The sequence below is a fragment of the Fundulus heteroclitus genome, chromosome 21 (assembly GCF_011125445.2).
Source record: "Fundulus heteroclitus isolate FHET01 chromosome 21, MU-UCD_Fhet_4.1, whole genome shotgun sequence".
NCBI lineage: Eukaryota > Metazoa > Chordata > Actinopteri > Cyprinodontiformes > Fundulidae > Fundulus > Fundulus heteroclitus.
This window is the reverse complement of record NC_046381.1, coordinates 24,205,388-24,219,458: the sequence shown is the minus strand read 5'-3', so window position 1 is coordinate 24,219,458 and position 14,071 is coordinate 24,205,388. Positions and strand designations below refer to the sequence as shown.

Sequence of the window (14,071 nt, the reverse complement as noted above, 5' to 3'; positions counted from 1 at the left end):
AGTGGGAAACATGGAGAAATTCCCTTCAGGACCTAAAGGATCTACATGTCCCTAGGACCTACACATCTACCTCACTCAGTCAAGCAACACAGAAAGAACTATGCCTATTCTCAGACGCATCAACTAAGGCGATAGGAGCCGTAGCCTACTTGAAAGCAGTTCAAACAGACGGCAAAGTTGAGGTTGGATTCATAATGGGCAAAGCAAAGCTAGCTCCCTTGTCAGAACCTACTATTCCGAGACTAGAACTGTGCGCAGCCGTCTTGGCAGTAGAAATGGCTGATCTCATTCAGGATGAGTTACATCTACAGTTCGATATAGTACGCTTTTATACAGACAGTAAGGTAGTACTAGGCTACATCTGCAACGAGTCAAAAAGATTCTACACATATGTCCACAACAGAGTACAGCGCATTCGCCAGTCTTCAAAGCCAGGGCAGTGGTATTATGTGCGCACAGAGGAAAACCCAGCAGACCATGCGACACGGTCCTTGCCAACAGCTCAACTCACAAAGTCCACATGGTTCACCGGACCATCCTTCATACACCGTTCTCCTGTGGAAACAACACATGAAAGCGAAATATTTGAGCTGATTGAACCAGACAAAGACTCTAAAATCAGGCCACAAGTCAAAACTTATGCCACTCATCTCCAAGTACTAAGCAGTAAACGCTTTGAGAGGTTTTCTACCTTCAAGTCTTTAGTCGGAGCAATAGCAAATCTTGTCCACATTGCAAAATCCTTCAATGGCACTAACCCAAACAGCGTATGCAAAGGCTGGCACAAATGCCACCTCCCACGTACTCCAGAGGAAATAGCTCAAGCAAAAAAACGTTATCCTCAAAGAGACACAAAAGGCTCACTTTCAAAAGGAACTTTCTGCTCTTAACTCTGGAAAGGCAGTCTCAAAACAGAGCCCCCTACAAAAGCTCAGCCCAGTCTTACAGAACGGTCTCATTACTGTTGGAGGCAGACTGAAACACTCCGAAATCGAGAACTTTGAAAAAAGCCCAGTAATTCTCCCTAAGGACAGTCACATCTCCATTCTGCTCACTCGTCACCACCACGAGTTGGTGAAGCACCAAGGCCGTCATCTGATGGAAGGAGCAATCAGGGCTGCAGGATTGTGGCTCATTGGTGGCAAAAGACTAGTAAACTCAGTAATCCACAAATGCATAATCTGCCGCAAGCTACGTGGAAAACAGGAACAACAACGCATGGCAGACCTACCACCCGAACGCCTCAAAACATGTCCTCCTTTCACCTACGTCGGCCTTGATGTTTTCGGGCCTTGGATTATAACAACAAGGCGTACCAGGGGCGGACAAGCCGAAAGCAAGCGTTGGGCTATCATGTTTACCTGCATGAGTTCGAGAGCTGTGCATATTGAAGTAATCGAATCTCTAGACACATCCAGCTGCATTAACGCCCTCCGCCGTTTCTTTGCACTAAGAGGCCCCGCCAAACAGCTGCTATCCGATCGCGGCACCAATTTCATTGGAGCTTCAAAAGAACTAGGAATGGACAAATCAATGCAAAAATATATATCAGATCAAGGTTGTACCTGGGAATTCAATCCGCCACATGCTTCCCACATGGGAGGCTCTTGGGAGCGCATGATCGGCATTGCCCGCAGAATCCTGGACTCGATGCTACTTCAAAACAAGTTGCAACTGACTCACGAAGTGTTGTCTACATTCATGGCCGAAATCACAGCCATCATAAATGCAAGGCCACTCCTCCCAGTTTCCTCTGATCCAGAGAACCCCTTTATCCTATCTCCCTCAACGCTCCTTACACAGAAATCTTGCCTTTTACCACCCCCTGGAGACTTCCTGGACAAACACCTTTACACCAAACAATGGAGGCAGGTCCAAGCTCTTTCAAATCAGTTTTGGACCCGCTGGAGGCGAGAGTATTTGCCCACACTGCAACAAAGACAGAAATGGACTGTATCCCGCAGAAACCTCCAAGTCGGTGATCTAGTTCTGCTTAAGGACAAGCAGGTCACACGGAACAGCTGGCCCATGGCAAGAGTCACTGCCACTTTCCCAGGCAAAGACAATCGAGTAAGGAAGATCGAGGTGAAGGCATGGGACCAAGGCTGTGTAAAGACCTTTTTGCGACCGGTTACCGAGGTTATTCTTCTCATGCCAAAGGACTGAATGTATAATGTTTGTTTAGTATAGTGGCCTCAGGAGACCAGACGGGGAGTGTGTTGCCTTTAAGGCATTTTGTTAAACAAATAAGTTCATGGGTTAAATAAATAATATTAAAAAACGTTTCTATGCTGCCAAAAGTGATTAGAAGTTGATCAGTTGTATAATTCATAGTTTATTTACGTTTTTATTACAAAATATTATCGCTAAAATCTACTTCCGGTTTGCGGTTACGTGTTTCCGGTTCCGGGTTTTGGCTGGTAAACAAAGAGGTCCATGTGTGGAGAACAGTATGGAAACGTGAAATCTGATGCCATCCACGCTGAATTATCAGGCAGGAATGCCGTAAGTTGCATTATATTGTTGATTAAACTGAAAAGTCTAGATATCAGTGTTTATTTTGCTGAAATGTCACTTTATTCAGTTTGATGCACTTTTATTTTGTATGCAATGACTCTATGTATAGAGATTGAGTTTATTTTCTGTTATTACAGTTTTTACCATTTTGATGAAGACAATTAAAACGCTTGAACTGCACCTGGGTCTTCATTCACGGTTTAACTCGGTGTCACCAACATCTACGTTGAAAACATTAGATATTTATTTGTCTTATTTATAATACTTGAAAATCTATATATGCACATCTATGTCTAAATATAGTAGTCTGTACTGTATGCAAGCTAAAAACCTTGAAATAGAATGGTCTTGCACAGCTTTTTCTTAGTGTTGCCACTCTGCAGCTTTAGTGTGTCCAGTTTTGTAACATGATGCAGCCTTAGTTTATAGTAGTGATGGCGAGATGAAGCCTCATGAGGCATTGAACCACTCAGCCAACTGGTTCGAGAAAAGGTTCATTTCTTGACGGTTCATGTGCACACAGCACCACCTACTGGCAAGTTGTATAATCACAGCCAGCTGTATCTTAACACGTGTGATGCATATCATTTTTGTCTATTATGGCTCTTGGGAATGACTTCACAGAAGGTGTAGGACGAAATCATTTGTCTACATAAATTTTGTATACACATGTGTATAATAAAATATTGTTTGAATGTATTGTCTGTGTGTAATTATTCCCAAAATAGTAGTGACATGATATGGCATGTTGTGTAATAATGTTTTTCTGTGACTCTAGAAAAATGGCATGGGCTTAATCAGGCAGAGGACAGTGAAAGTGCTTGTGGAACTAGGCAGGGGGTAGTGAATAGGCTAATGCTTGTGTAACTTGGATGATTTCATGCATTTTTATTAAGAAACAACAATTTCTCCACAGTTTTTGGTTTCAAATGATTTCTCTTTTTTGATACTACTTCTCCAACCTTTGAAAAGACACGCTCACATGGCACAGATGATGCCGGGGTGCATAAATAAATAAGTGCAAGTATGTACAGATTGGGGTACTGTGACCGATGATTAGCCCAGTACTATACGGTCCCACAGTTTCCCTCAGCAGCAACACTGAAGCACACAGAGGTTCCCGCTGCGTCTTTACGCACGATCCAGCTGCTGATGTCTCCTCTCTTTTCAGCTCAATGCAATTCTAGACAGTAACAGTTTATAACCTATATCACCTTTCACAGCAACAGGTTTCTCATCTCAGTCGACCATACAAATCTCTATTGCTCTCCTCAGTGCGCTCTGGGCGGTGAGGTGGGAGGATTTTACCCGATGGTGCGCTGCGTGCGAGGGATAAACAGGGTGGAAATGCATAAATAAAAACTGTAAAGGGCTCCTATACAGTGATCATAGGAGCTGACCGGTCTGAGATCAGCCTCCTGATGTTACAAGTTCTTTAAAATGAAAGCGCGCACCCAAATTACAAGTAACGTAATTTTGCGCACCTGAATTAAAGCGCAAGACAGCAGCGCACCGAAGCGCCACGGTTCTGTTTTGTTTAAAACAAAAGATCATGAAACACAGCCATAACTCTCCTAGTGACTTTGATTGGCACACTTTGCTACGGGTGTGAGGACATTAAACGTAGTGATTCACGTTTTGAATGGTGAACGGTGATAAAAGCCCCCGGGTTCAAGGGAAAGGAGGGGGGAGAGGAGCAAGCGCTGAGGCACAGAAATACGGTGCATGTAGTTAAAAAATGCAGAATTAATAAAAACAACTTATAACCAGACGTAGCATTTTAAACTGCATCTGGTGAGCAGAACTGTTTTATGATCCAGAGTGCAGCCATCACTGGTTCTGAATGAAGGCAATATCTGGCAGCAGCTCTCCCCTCGCCCCCTCCCCTCCTGCGTACATAGTACAGGACCTTACCGGCTTACTTTCAACCACTGTTAAGACTAAAATTATTCATAACTCTGATCGCTCTTCCTGCTGCTCTGTTAACATGAACTGCAGCAGGAATTACTGATGGCCACAAGCTGTGAAAGAAGCTGAAACATCTCAGCAGAAGGCGGAGTTTGGTTGTCCGCAGCCCAGATGGGCGTTGGGATTTTTATGCGTGAAAAATGCCATGTTTGCGTGTGACCGTGTGAAGTCAGTGACGGTCAATGCGTGATAGTTGAGAGCACTGATCTCCTATCTCTCTATCTCTCTCCTAAACTCTCCAAACACCAAACTAACTGTCTCAAACTAAATAACCACTATCCAAACTCTGCTATCCAAACTATCAAAACTCTATCCACTCTCTCAACTGACCGCAACTCTCCTACAACAACCCACATTTTGAATGGAGCCTGTGGGGATTCTAAAAGCTGTCGACGCCGCGCCAACATCTGAACCACTTCCCGAAGCAGTCACGTGGTACAGCCGGCCAGCGAGGCTTTGGACGTCATCGTTTTCGGCTCCTCCCCTAAATGAAGCAAGCCTCGATACGCGCTTCACGGAAACGCCCCCTCCATTACTCGACACACGCCTCGAAGCCTCGGCACATAACGTAACATCACTAGTTTATAGAAGGCAGATACAAGAAGTGAATCCGCCCTAATACATTTCCTTGCAGCACAGGAATGAGGCATCCTGTCTGATCCACGTTCACTACAACAGAACTTAACTTTTTTCTGCCACATAAAATATGGCGGACATGTTATATAACAACAGACACTGAAAGGTCTCCTTTTTTATGCTATTTTATTTACTTATTTTTAATAAGTAAAAGTCTTTAATCGCACACTAATCCAGCCTATTTCGATGATACATTTATAAATTATTTAAATAATTTAAATTTAAATCACTTCACAACCCCCCTTTCAGTGAAGCGGCTGAAAATTTAGATCTCAAAATTTTACTGAGATGACAGATCAATATGTTTCATAATAAACCGGCCCTGATCAGTATTTCATATTCTTAAAGTTTTTAATGTCTCTTCCTTTATTGTTTTCACACAGGTGAATTCTACTTTCATATTGACACTGGAATTAATGTCAAACCAAAAAGTATGTGCGTTGTTGTTTTATTATGTTATGTATAGCGTAATGATTTTGTACACTTTTCATTTAGTCAATTCTGTTCTAACTTCACCTTGCTGTGGATTAAGTAGCTTTTAGGAGCTTTTTAAAAAAACATGTTTTGCCAAGATGTCTTGCAAACGAAGCATTCTAAGAATTTAGTATTTCATTAATTGTGGCCTTTATAAACAAACTTTAGAAGGGGAAAAATAAATTACCACAATTCTCATTTCAGTCACTAGGGAGCAGTGAACACGAGACAGGGGAACGTTTATAATGTTCACATTTTAATAATTTCACAACTAAATTAGTATCTTGAAAATCACCCAAGCTAACTAAACAAATACGAAAATTGTTTGAAACAGAACTAAACCTTGGATCGTCCAGGATCATCCAGTAGTCTCGCTAAGAAAACAGTTTAATTTCTGCCGGAAGTGGATTTCGACACCACGCTTAGCCGGAAGTTAACAGACGCCATCTTGTTATCCTAGGAGAGGAGACGGTTATCTTTCGGACGACATACAGGTAAGAATATGCCTCTACATCTAATAAATACTGTTTTTCGAAAAGTAACTATAAAGAGTGCAGGAGCTAGGTTTAAAGTGTCTGCTGCAGACATAGTTTAGAGAATGCTACGGGTTTGAGAGTAATAACAGCAGCAACAAAAAAGCCACAGTTTTAGGTGACCACGACCGCAGCTGCTACCGCCGTCGGCTCGGAGCTTCGGCTCTGTAACACATTCTACCGTCTTAAGGGAATCAGAGCTGGACTTACACTATTAGACCTTAGCTACTTGGGCTGCTTAGTGTATTTATTTTTTTATTGTTTTTTTTGGCAGTCGGTATTTGACGGAAAGTTAAAAGGGCCGTGAGTATACCCCAACGCCGACTGTTTGTAACGCGCGTTAATGGCGCTGATGTTTTTTTTTCCCTCGCCGCGCTGGACTTTTTTTTCTATCCCCTCGATGCGGTAGTTCTAAGTTTTTTTTTTTCTATTTGCGGGTTGCTGTTCTTTGGGTTTGTTTCTGAAAGTGAAGTCGCTTTTTGACTCTTAAATAAATGATAATGCAGTGCATATATCCAGCTGAAATCCCTCCGCCTTATAATGCACACATTAGCCTATAGTCACCTCTGTGATGTGATAAACTCAAAACAAATCTAGCTTCATTTTACATGGATTTAGATCTGTGATTAACCACAGAAATAAAATTTCTAACCAAATCATTTGCAGTTGTTGGTTGGAGTTTGTTATCTCCTGTGTTTGTTATCATAGCTGAAAGCTAAAACATTTATTATTATTATTTTTAAATAATGGAGAATTCAAAAAGGAGGAAAATATTGGCAAAAGTGGAGGAACATTAGCTTATGCTCGAAAAGGAGTCTTTGGCTTTGTTGGCAGTTAATAGGGCTTGGGATCCGCGTTGCATTGTGGGACGTGGCGGCCATGTTGGTAGCTTAAGGCTGAAAAAACGCTGTGCAACGATAGGTAGCAGTAGTTCATAAAGTTCATAAAGAATAGATCGAAAAAAGATGTTAAAATCCCGAAAAGGATCAGGAATTTACCGGGACACATTAAATAGAGAAGCCAGGGACCGGTATGCTGACAAAATCAGCATTATTATGGAGCGCCGACGACCACTTGTTGCCACTGTTTTGCATATCGGACGTCTTCGGCTACCTTGTTTGTGGTGTGAGCGCCTATACTTCAGAACAGTTCCAAAGCTACAAGTCCTTGGAGTCTCATGTGCAGTTCATGAATGGATGGGTTCAGGAGCTGCAGATCTTAAAGCCAGTAAACAGTGGGAACACAGTAATTCATACAAAGGTAAGCTGTGCTCAGACGGGCTCTGGCACCTGCTAGTTTAGTAACTGCTAACCATTAGTGCTAACAACCCTCACGCATGTAATGTACTTTTAACTAGCTGCTATGTGTTTCAAAGGTTTAGTTAGTAACGTTAACTGCCAACCCTCCCTAAACCCTCCGGGTTTCTCACGTATTTGAGCCTTTTCCCGCTGCCGTTTTAGTATTTATGCGCATGTATGTGGTGTCGCGGTTGAAGGAAAGAAACAATGTAGGCTATAAAATAAAACCGTGCATCTTTAACTCACCAGAATGAAAATGCAGGGAACACACTCTCATTGACATCGGGATACTGTGGAAAGTTATGATCGGTCATCTTAAAGCCGCGATCCAAGCGAGCTGATGACTCTTTTTATCGCTGACACTTGTTCTCCGTGGTTGCGCCTCCAGGCAGGAAAGCGGTGCAAAGTTAACCCATTTTCTATGTTTTTCCCATGGCGATCATGTGTTGCGCTGTTACAGCCCACAACACAGCAACGGTTTACCATGGTTGAAATCAAGTTAAGGTAAAATTAATCAAATTAAAACACGGCTGAGAGAGGGAGTATAGTACGCAGTAGTCATAGGCAGTAGTCTGAGTAGCGGCGGCGGAAGCATTCAATATGGCGGCCACACAAAGTAATACGTCATGACGCCCAATCCCTATTCTGAGAACATAGATTCCATGGACACTTTCTACGATGCTTGCGATGAGAATTTATCAAGTAATCATGAAGAAGAAAATTCCACTGATGTTTTTTATGACTGTAACATTCCATCATTTGATCATATCAATGAAAATTGGGATTCATATGATATGCCAGATAGTGATAGTATAGATCTGGCAATGATGGACAGACGCTGATCTCCTCTTCTCGTGGCAATAACTGTTTTTCTGTTGGGGGGAAATGTTGTTATTGTGCAAAACATATTGTCACATTCCAGAACCGTTAAAGTACTGTGTAATTCTTTTGAAAACGCCCAACCGTTTTTCACCTATCCAATTGACTCCTCACTTATTGGAATTCTTTTTGTCTTCAATTTATCTGAACACTTGCAGCTACTACCTGTGGAGGACTTAAAAACAAAAATGGTCCTGTTACCACACAAGACTAGATATGTGGCATTGCCACTCCTGCACCAGTGTGCTACATATTTGTTTTTTAATTGTTGTTATGCATATATGAATTTCTATTGATGTGTATTTTTTTCTTCTTTAAGCATGTTGCCTTTTGCAATTGTTGATTTTGAAAATGGTGGAGGATTGGCAGTGATTCCAACCAAATGGTTTATCGGGCCTGAGGAGGATGAATGCTACTGGCCACCAGCAAGAGTTAAAATTGCAAAGGCGGTCATAGAGCAAGAGGACCCACACTCTGACTGGGTAACCTACAAGTTGACTGTCAAGAGAAAAGCAGGTAGTGTAACCATCTTTCTTAATTATTGTATGATATAATGTGACATGATGAGCTCACCATTGATTTGGTTAGAATTTGTTCTCTGAAATGAAAGTAATTGTAACTCTTTCTTTTGTATCTCTCAGACAGCAACATACGAGATAGCCCGTATAAAATTGGTTGAGTTTGAACAGAACACAGATGTCCCGACAGAGTCTGATTCTGATTCTGCAGAGAACATGGGAAGGGGGAAGCGCAAAAAGAGGTAAGGCTGTTTGGATTATGCATATATGTTAGTGTCGTCTCCCAGCACCACACACACTGACGGTCTATGGAACCACTGATGTCTACATTGTATGATTATATGCACAACTGTGTCACCTGTTGTACAAAATATATTGTTTTAGTATTCTGTACCAAACTACTTTTAAAACACTTCAATTCACTTAACTGTAACAAATGAATTATCTGATTGTGCTAGTATATTTTACAGGTCTAGGAGAGTGATTCTGTCCAGCGAGGAAGAAGATGATGATAGCCCTACACCTCCACTACCTCCATCCACCCACAGGTATGTACTGAGACACCTCCTCTGCCTCCATCCATCCTCAGGTCTGTGCTGACGCCTCCGTTTGCCTTCATCCACCCACAGGCCTACACCTCCTCTGCCTCCAGCCACCCTCTGGTCTGCCCCAACACCTCTACTGCCTCCAATCCTGACACACAGTGATGCGAGTGAAACTGATTAGAATGTGTACTTTTCAATCGGCCCGTTTAATTGTCTGATTGAAGTGTCTGTGCTGACATCTCTTTTGCTCTATCCAACTGGTCTACAATGACACTTTTTTGCTTGTACTCCTCCTTAGGTCAGCCATTTTACCACCCGAAACCCCGCAAATGCAAATAAGGGACAACATCCTTGTTCGCATCCTGACAGTCCTTGAGGAACTCAAAGAAGACAATCGAGTCACTAGAAGGATGCTACAAACCATGGCACAGCGTGGCAGCAGTGGTGACATCCTTTCTTTCATCCCAGATGGTTTCCACCTAAAGACAGTTAGGGAGGTCGAAGTAATGGAGGAAAAACTGTCTGACCCAAGCTTCATGTCTGAACTGGTATGTATGTAAAGTCTAGGCTAGTGAAATTTCATTCAGTTTTATTGGGGGGCTGGCAGTAGATGTGATCTGAGCTGCAACAAATCATCAATAAATTGAACAGTAATCAATAATTCAATTAACTGGCAACTATAGTTTTCTTAAAGCAAAAAAGTCCTAATTCTATGATTTCAACTTCATAAATAGGAATATCTCGGTCTTCTTTGTTCATTCATGGCCATAAACCGAGTATCTCTTTGTTTTGTGGACAGAACAAGAGATTTGGGAAGCACCAACATATTTCAAATTGTTTTAACATTTTATTATTATAGCAACCAATCACAATGTTGAAATAATCAACAATTATACATTAATCTATATCGATAGATTAATCAACAATGAAAATAATCTAGATCCAGAGTTTGTCTTTTTGTCGGGTTTACTCCAGTGGCTATAAAATGATTTAGCTGGGGGTGCGCTCGTGGCGTAGCTGGTAGCGCGACCCATGTTTGGAGGCCTTTGGTCTGACCCGTGGCCCTTTGCTGCATGTCTCCCCCCTTCCTCCACCCCTTTTCTGTCAGTCTACTGTCAATAAAAGCGAGCCATTAAAAGCTGCAAAACAATTAAAAATGATTTAACTTTGTACTGACTTTGTTCCCCCTTAGGTCACAGCAGTGGCAGACATTGGAGGGAGCACTGTGGATGAGGCCACAAGACGCATGATGGTCTTCATCATGGACCATGACCTGTCAAGGCAGTATGACTTTGTGGGCCGGAATGGAAAGCGGGAATTCAGGACTTTAAAGCTGTTTGAAGTCATATTTGGTAAGTGCATGATGGATAATAACTGTAATATAGTAACTTTTGTCCAGAGAAATTTATACTAATTTATTGTGACCATAGTGACCATAACATATATTTCCTGCAGGAGCTTTAAAGAAGAACACCTTAACCAGCGAGATCACCAGGAATTATGTGAAGATGGCAGTTTAGAAATGGCTGATCGGATCAAGGGACAGGGGAGGCAATAGACAGGCCAGACAGGACCCTCCTTCTCCCACTAGATCCACTTCTTGCTCAGCGGAAGAAAATTTGTTATGGGACCTTCTTTTTTTTCCTGTTCCATTTTTTTTCTTGATTGTAGTGACTACTTGTCTATGAAAAAACTTAAAAGTAAACAAACAAAAAATAAATTTAAATCAAATAGTCTCTTGATGAATAGTGGGTTTCTGGTTTTACGCAGTACAAAAAATTCTCAAAATACGTCGAAATGCAGTTCCGTGAGTTTATTCCAGGTTTCTTCAGGAAAAAATAAACTTGATACAAACTGAAAAACTACTTGCCACCTCTCCTGCCCTGGTTTCCTGAAAGGACTGGTAGATTGACAGACTGCAGCACTGGAAGACTGGTAAAAAATCAAAAGCCCACCCACTTTCCTCCTGAGCTACCTGGAGTACATGTATTTATACACCAAATGAACTAAATAATCTGAGTTCTAAAACAAAAATAGGGAAATAGCTCCTACATTGATGTATAACACTTTCATAACTGGTTATAATGGTTATTATCTGTATCAGATTGTGTGTGCGCGTGTATTATGCATCTTATTTAATCTGTAAAATACTATTATTGCTTTTCATTTAATAAAAAAGGCTTGATTATTGGCATGGCATTTTTATTTTATATAGTGGATAGAGGCAACTCATGCTGCTTGACAAGCAGCACTCGCATAAAAAGTAATACATAATACAATAATAAAACAAAATAAAAACCCACTCCAAAATTAAATAGCCTGAAATAAAAAGGCTAGCCTGGGTACAGTGTAGGACATAAGCAAAGATAGGCAATACAGCTTATCTAGCTATTGGTTAGATTGGATCTCAGTTGTCTTATAAGAATCTCCATCTATAGGCTATTCAATAAGGGAGATTGTAACTCTTGTTTATTAAAAATGTAATCAAAAATTTCCATCGTGGAGAGAGAAAACACTGAGGAACTCCCGTGAAAGCTGCTATAGATGCTTTTCTAGCCCAGACACGGAACAGTGTAACTTTTTAATTAGCATCTTTTGTATGACAAATATGAAATATATGAGGCACTCTATCCCCGTGGCAGTATTTGTATGTATTTGTGAGTAAAGATAAATCAATTAAATCTATGAAAAAATCTTCATTTCTCTGTTAGCTTCAAAAATATGTACTGTTCACTAAAATCAAGACACATATAGACAGTAATCCTATAGTGAAGGTGGGTTTTGCTTGATAAGAAAAATAAACTTGGCTTCTATATTTTTGGTTTACAGCATGTGATTTGCTGTTATGCTTCATGTTCCACTAATAAAACACACAATAATGTAATAAAGCTCATGTCTCTACAATAAACTATCATGTTGCAACGTAAAACCGTCCTTTTTTTATTCAAGACATCTCTACGCTTCATTATTATTTTTTTCTTCAGGCTTCCATTATGTTACATCGATGCTTTTATTTTGAAATATTTTCCTGCACTTCCGGGCCAGCCGTGAAACCGGCCGAAGGAAAATGTGGAAAATGGAATTGGCGAAATCCAAAAACGGGCCGTTTTTTTTCATTAAAATTTTCTGTTTTTTCGTTTCAAAATTGTAGTGACAGGAAAGAAAAACATGGCTTTGTTTATGACGGTGACAGCTGCGTCCTTCAAAGGCATATGCATGCAGAGTACTTAAAAGGCATAGACATAATATAAGAGTAGACGCGTCATTGGGCGGGTTCTGCCTTTGCTGCGATGCGTCAGAGCGTCCGCCATCTTAAATGTGGCAAATCTGCAGTTACTCAGTAACTTAAACAGTATCAGAGGGACTTTAATCTCTGAATATACTTTGTATTCGTAGTATTTTTTTGTAATATTACAAGTTTATTTTCGTATCCCTTTAGCTTCATTCTCCTGAATTTATTCTCCTAAAGAATACAAATATTTAAAATAATCTAACCTGGTCCTATTACTCCAGGAGTGAAATAATTCTGCAAACTGTGATTATTCTGGAAATGTTCCCCCTTAATTCTCATAATATGATGTTTTTATCATAAAATTATCACTTTTGTGTTTGTTTGTTTATTTTTACTTTATTGACCTAGGACTTTTTTTCCTCATATTATTAATTTTACCTCTTTAATACTCACCCAAAAAGTCTGGTTCTAAAGGTTCACATGTGACATGGGTTTATGAAATAATGAAGACCACAATGTTTAGATTTAACAAATTTATCCTTATATTCATAACACATAAACACACACACACACAAACATATATATATATATATATATATATATATATATATATATATATATATATATATATATATATGTGCGTGTGTGTGTGTATTATTGCAGCACAGGAATGAGGCATCTTTTCTGATTCACGTTCACAATAACAGAACTCGACTTTTTTCTGCCACATACAATATGGCGGTGACGTTGACGTGCGAACCTGCGCCCTATGACGCGTCTACGTATATGATGTCTATGCTTAAAAGGCAACAAGGCAGTGTGTATTTCCGGTTGGTACAGACTGACCGAGCAGGCAGCTCCCCCTATCTGTGACTTGTGTACTACCCACAAGTCACAGATCATTTTTACTGCTGGGGCGGTTGTGTCAAAAGTGAAAATGAAGGCGTAACTTGTAAAGATGAATTTGTGACTCACAGGAGCAGATTCGTGCAGTTGTACTTGTTGATTTGTATTTGTGTTAAGGGAAAAAAATATAAAAAAATTTTTTTTTGAAGATTTTAATACACGTGTTTTAATTAGTTTTGCACCATTTGTTTTAGATCAACTGTAGCAGAACTGAATGACAGACACTTATGATGTGCAACTCACAGAACACAATTTGTGTACTTGTAATCAAGAATTTGAAGAGGTGTAACTTTATTTTGTACTTGTGACAGATTAAAAAAAATCTACAATTACAAAACACCAAAATTACAATGCACAAATAGTTTAGCAACAATAGTTCTGGACCAATTGGAGCAAAACTGAGAATGTAAGAGGTTTTTGATGTGCAACTCACAGAACACAATTTGTGTACTTGTACTTAAAATTTGAACAGGTGTAAAAAAAATTTGTACTTGTAAATTTTTTTATTATTTATTTAACTCCCTCTACAACTTCAAATTCACACTTACAATGCACAAATTGAATT

At 40.2% G+C, this 14,071-nt stretch overlaps 2 protein-coding genes across 2 annotated transcripts in view; both read left to right on the top strand.

The window, feature by feature from the left end:
- LOC118556862 (NLR family CARD domain-containing protein 3-like) overlaps positions 1 to 14,071 on the top strand; it is a 353,674-nt gene that overhangs the window by 14,736 nt on the left and 324,867 nt on the right. The gene's annotated exons all lie outside the window — the stretch shown is intronic.
- LOC110368316 lies at positions 6,027 to 11,549 on the top strand. The gene is made up of 7 exons (XM_036125421.1): positions 6,027 to 6,089; positions 8,625 to 8,821; positions 9,035 to 9,065; positions 9,294 to 9,371; positions 9,667 to 9,916; positions 10,561 to 10,720; positions 10,824 to 11,549. The coding sequence occupies exons 2-7, from the start codon at positions 8,626 to 8,628 to the stop codon at positions 10,886 to 10,888; spliced, it is 780 nt and encodes a 259-aa protein (XP_035981314.1). The 5' UTR covers positions 6,027 to 6,089; position 8,625; the 3' UTR covers positions 10,889 to 11,549.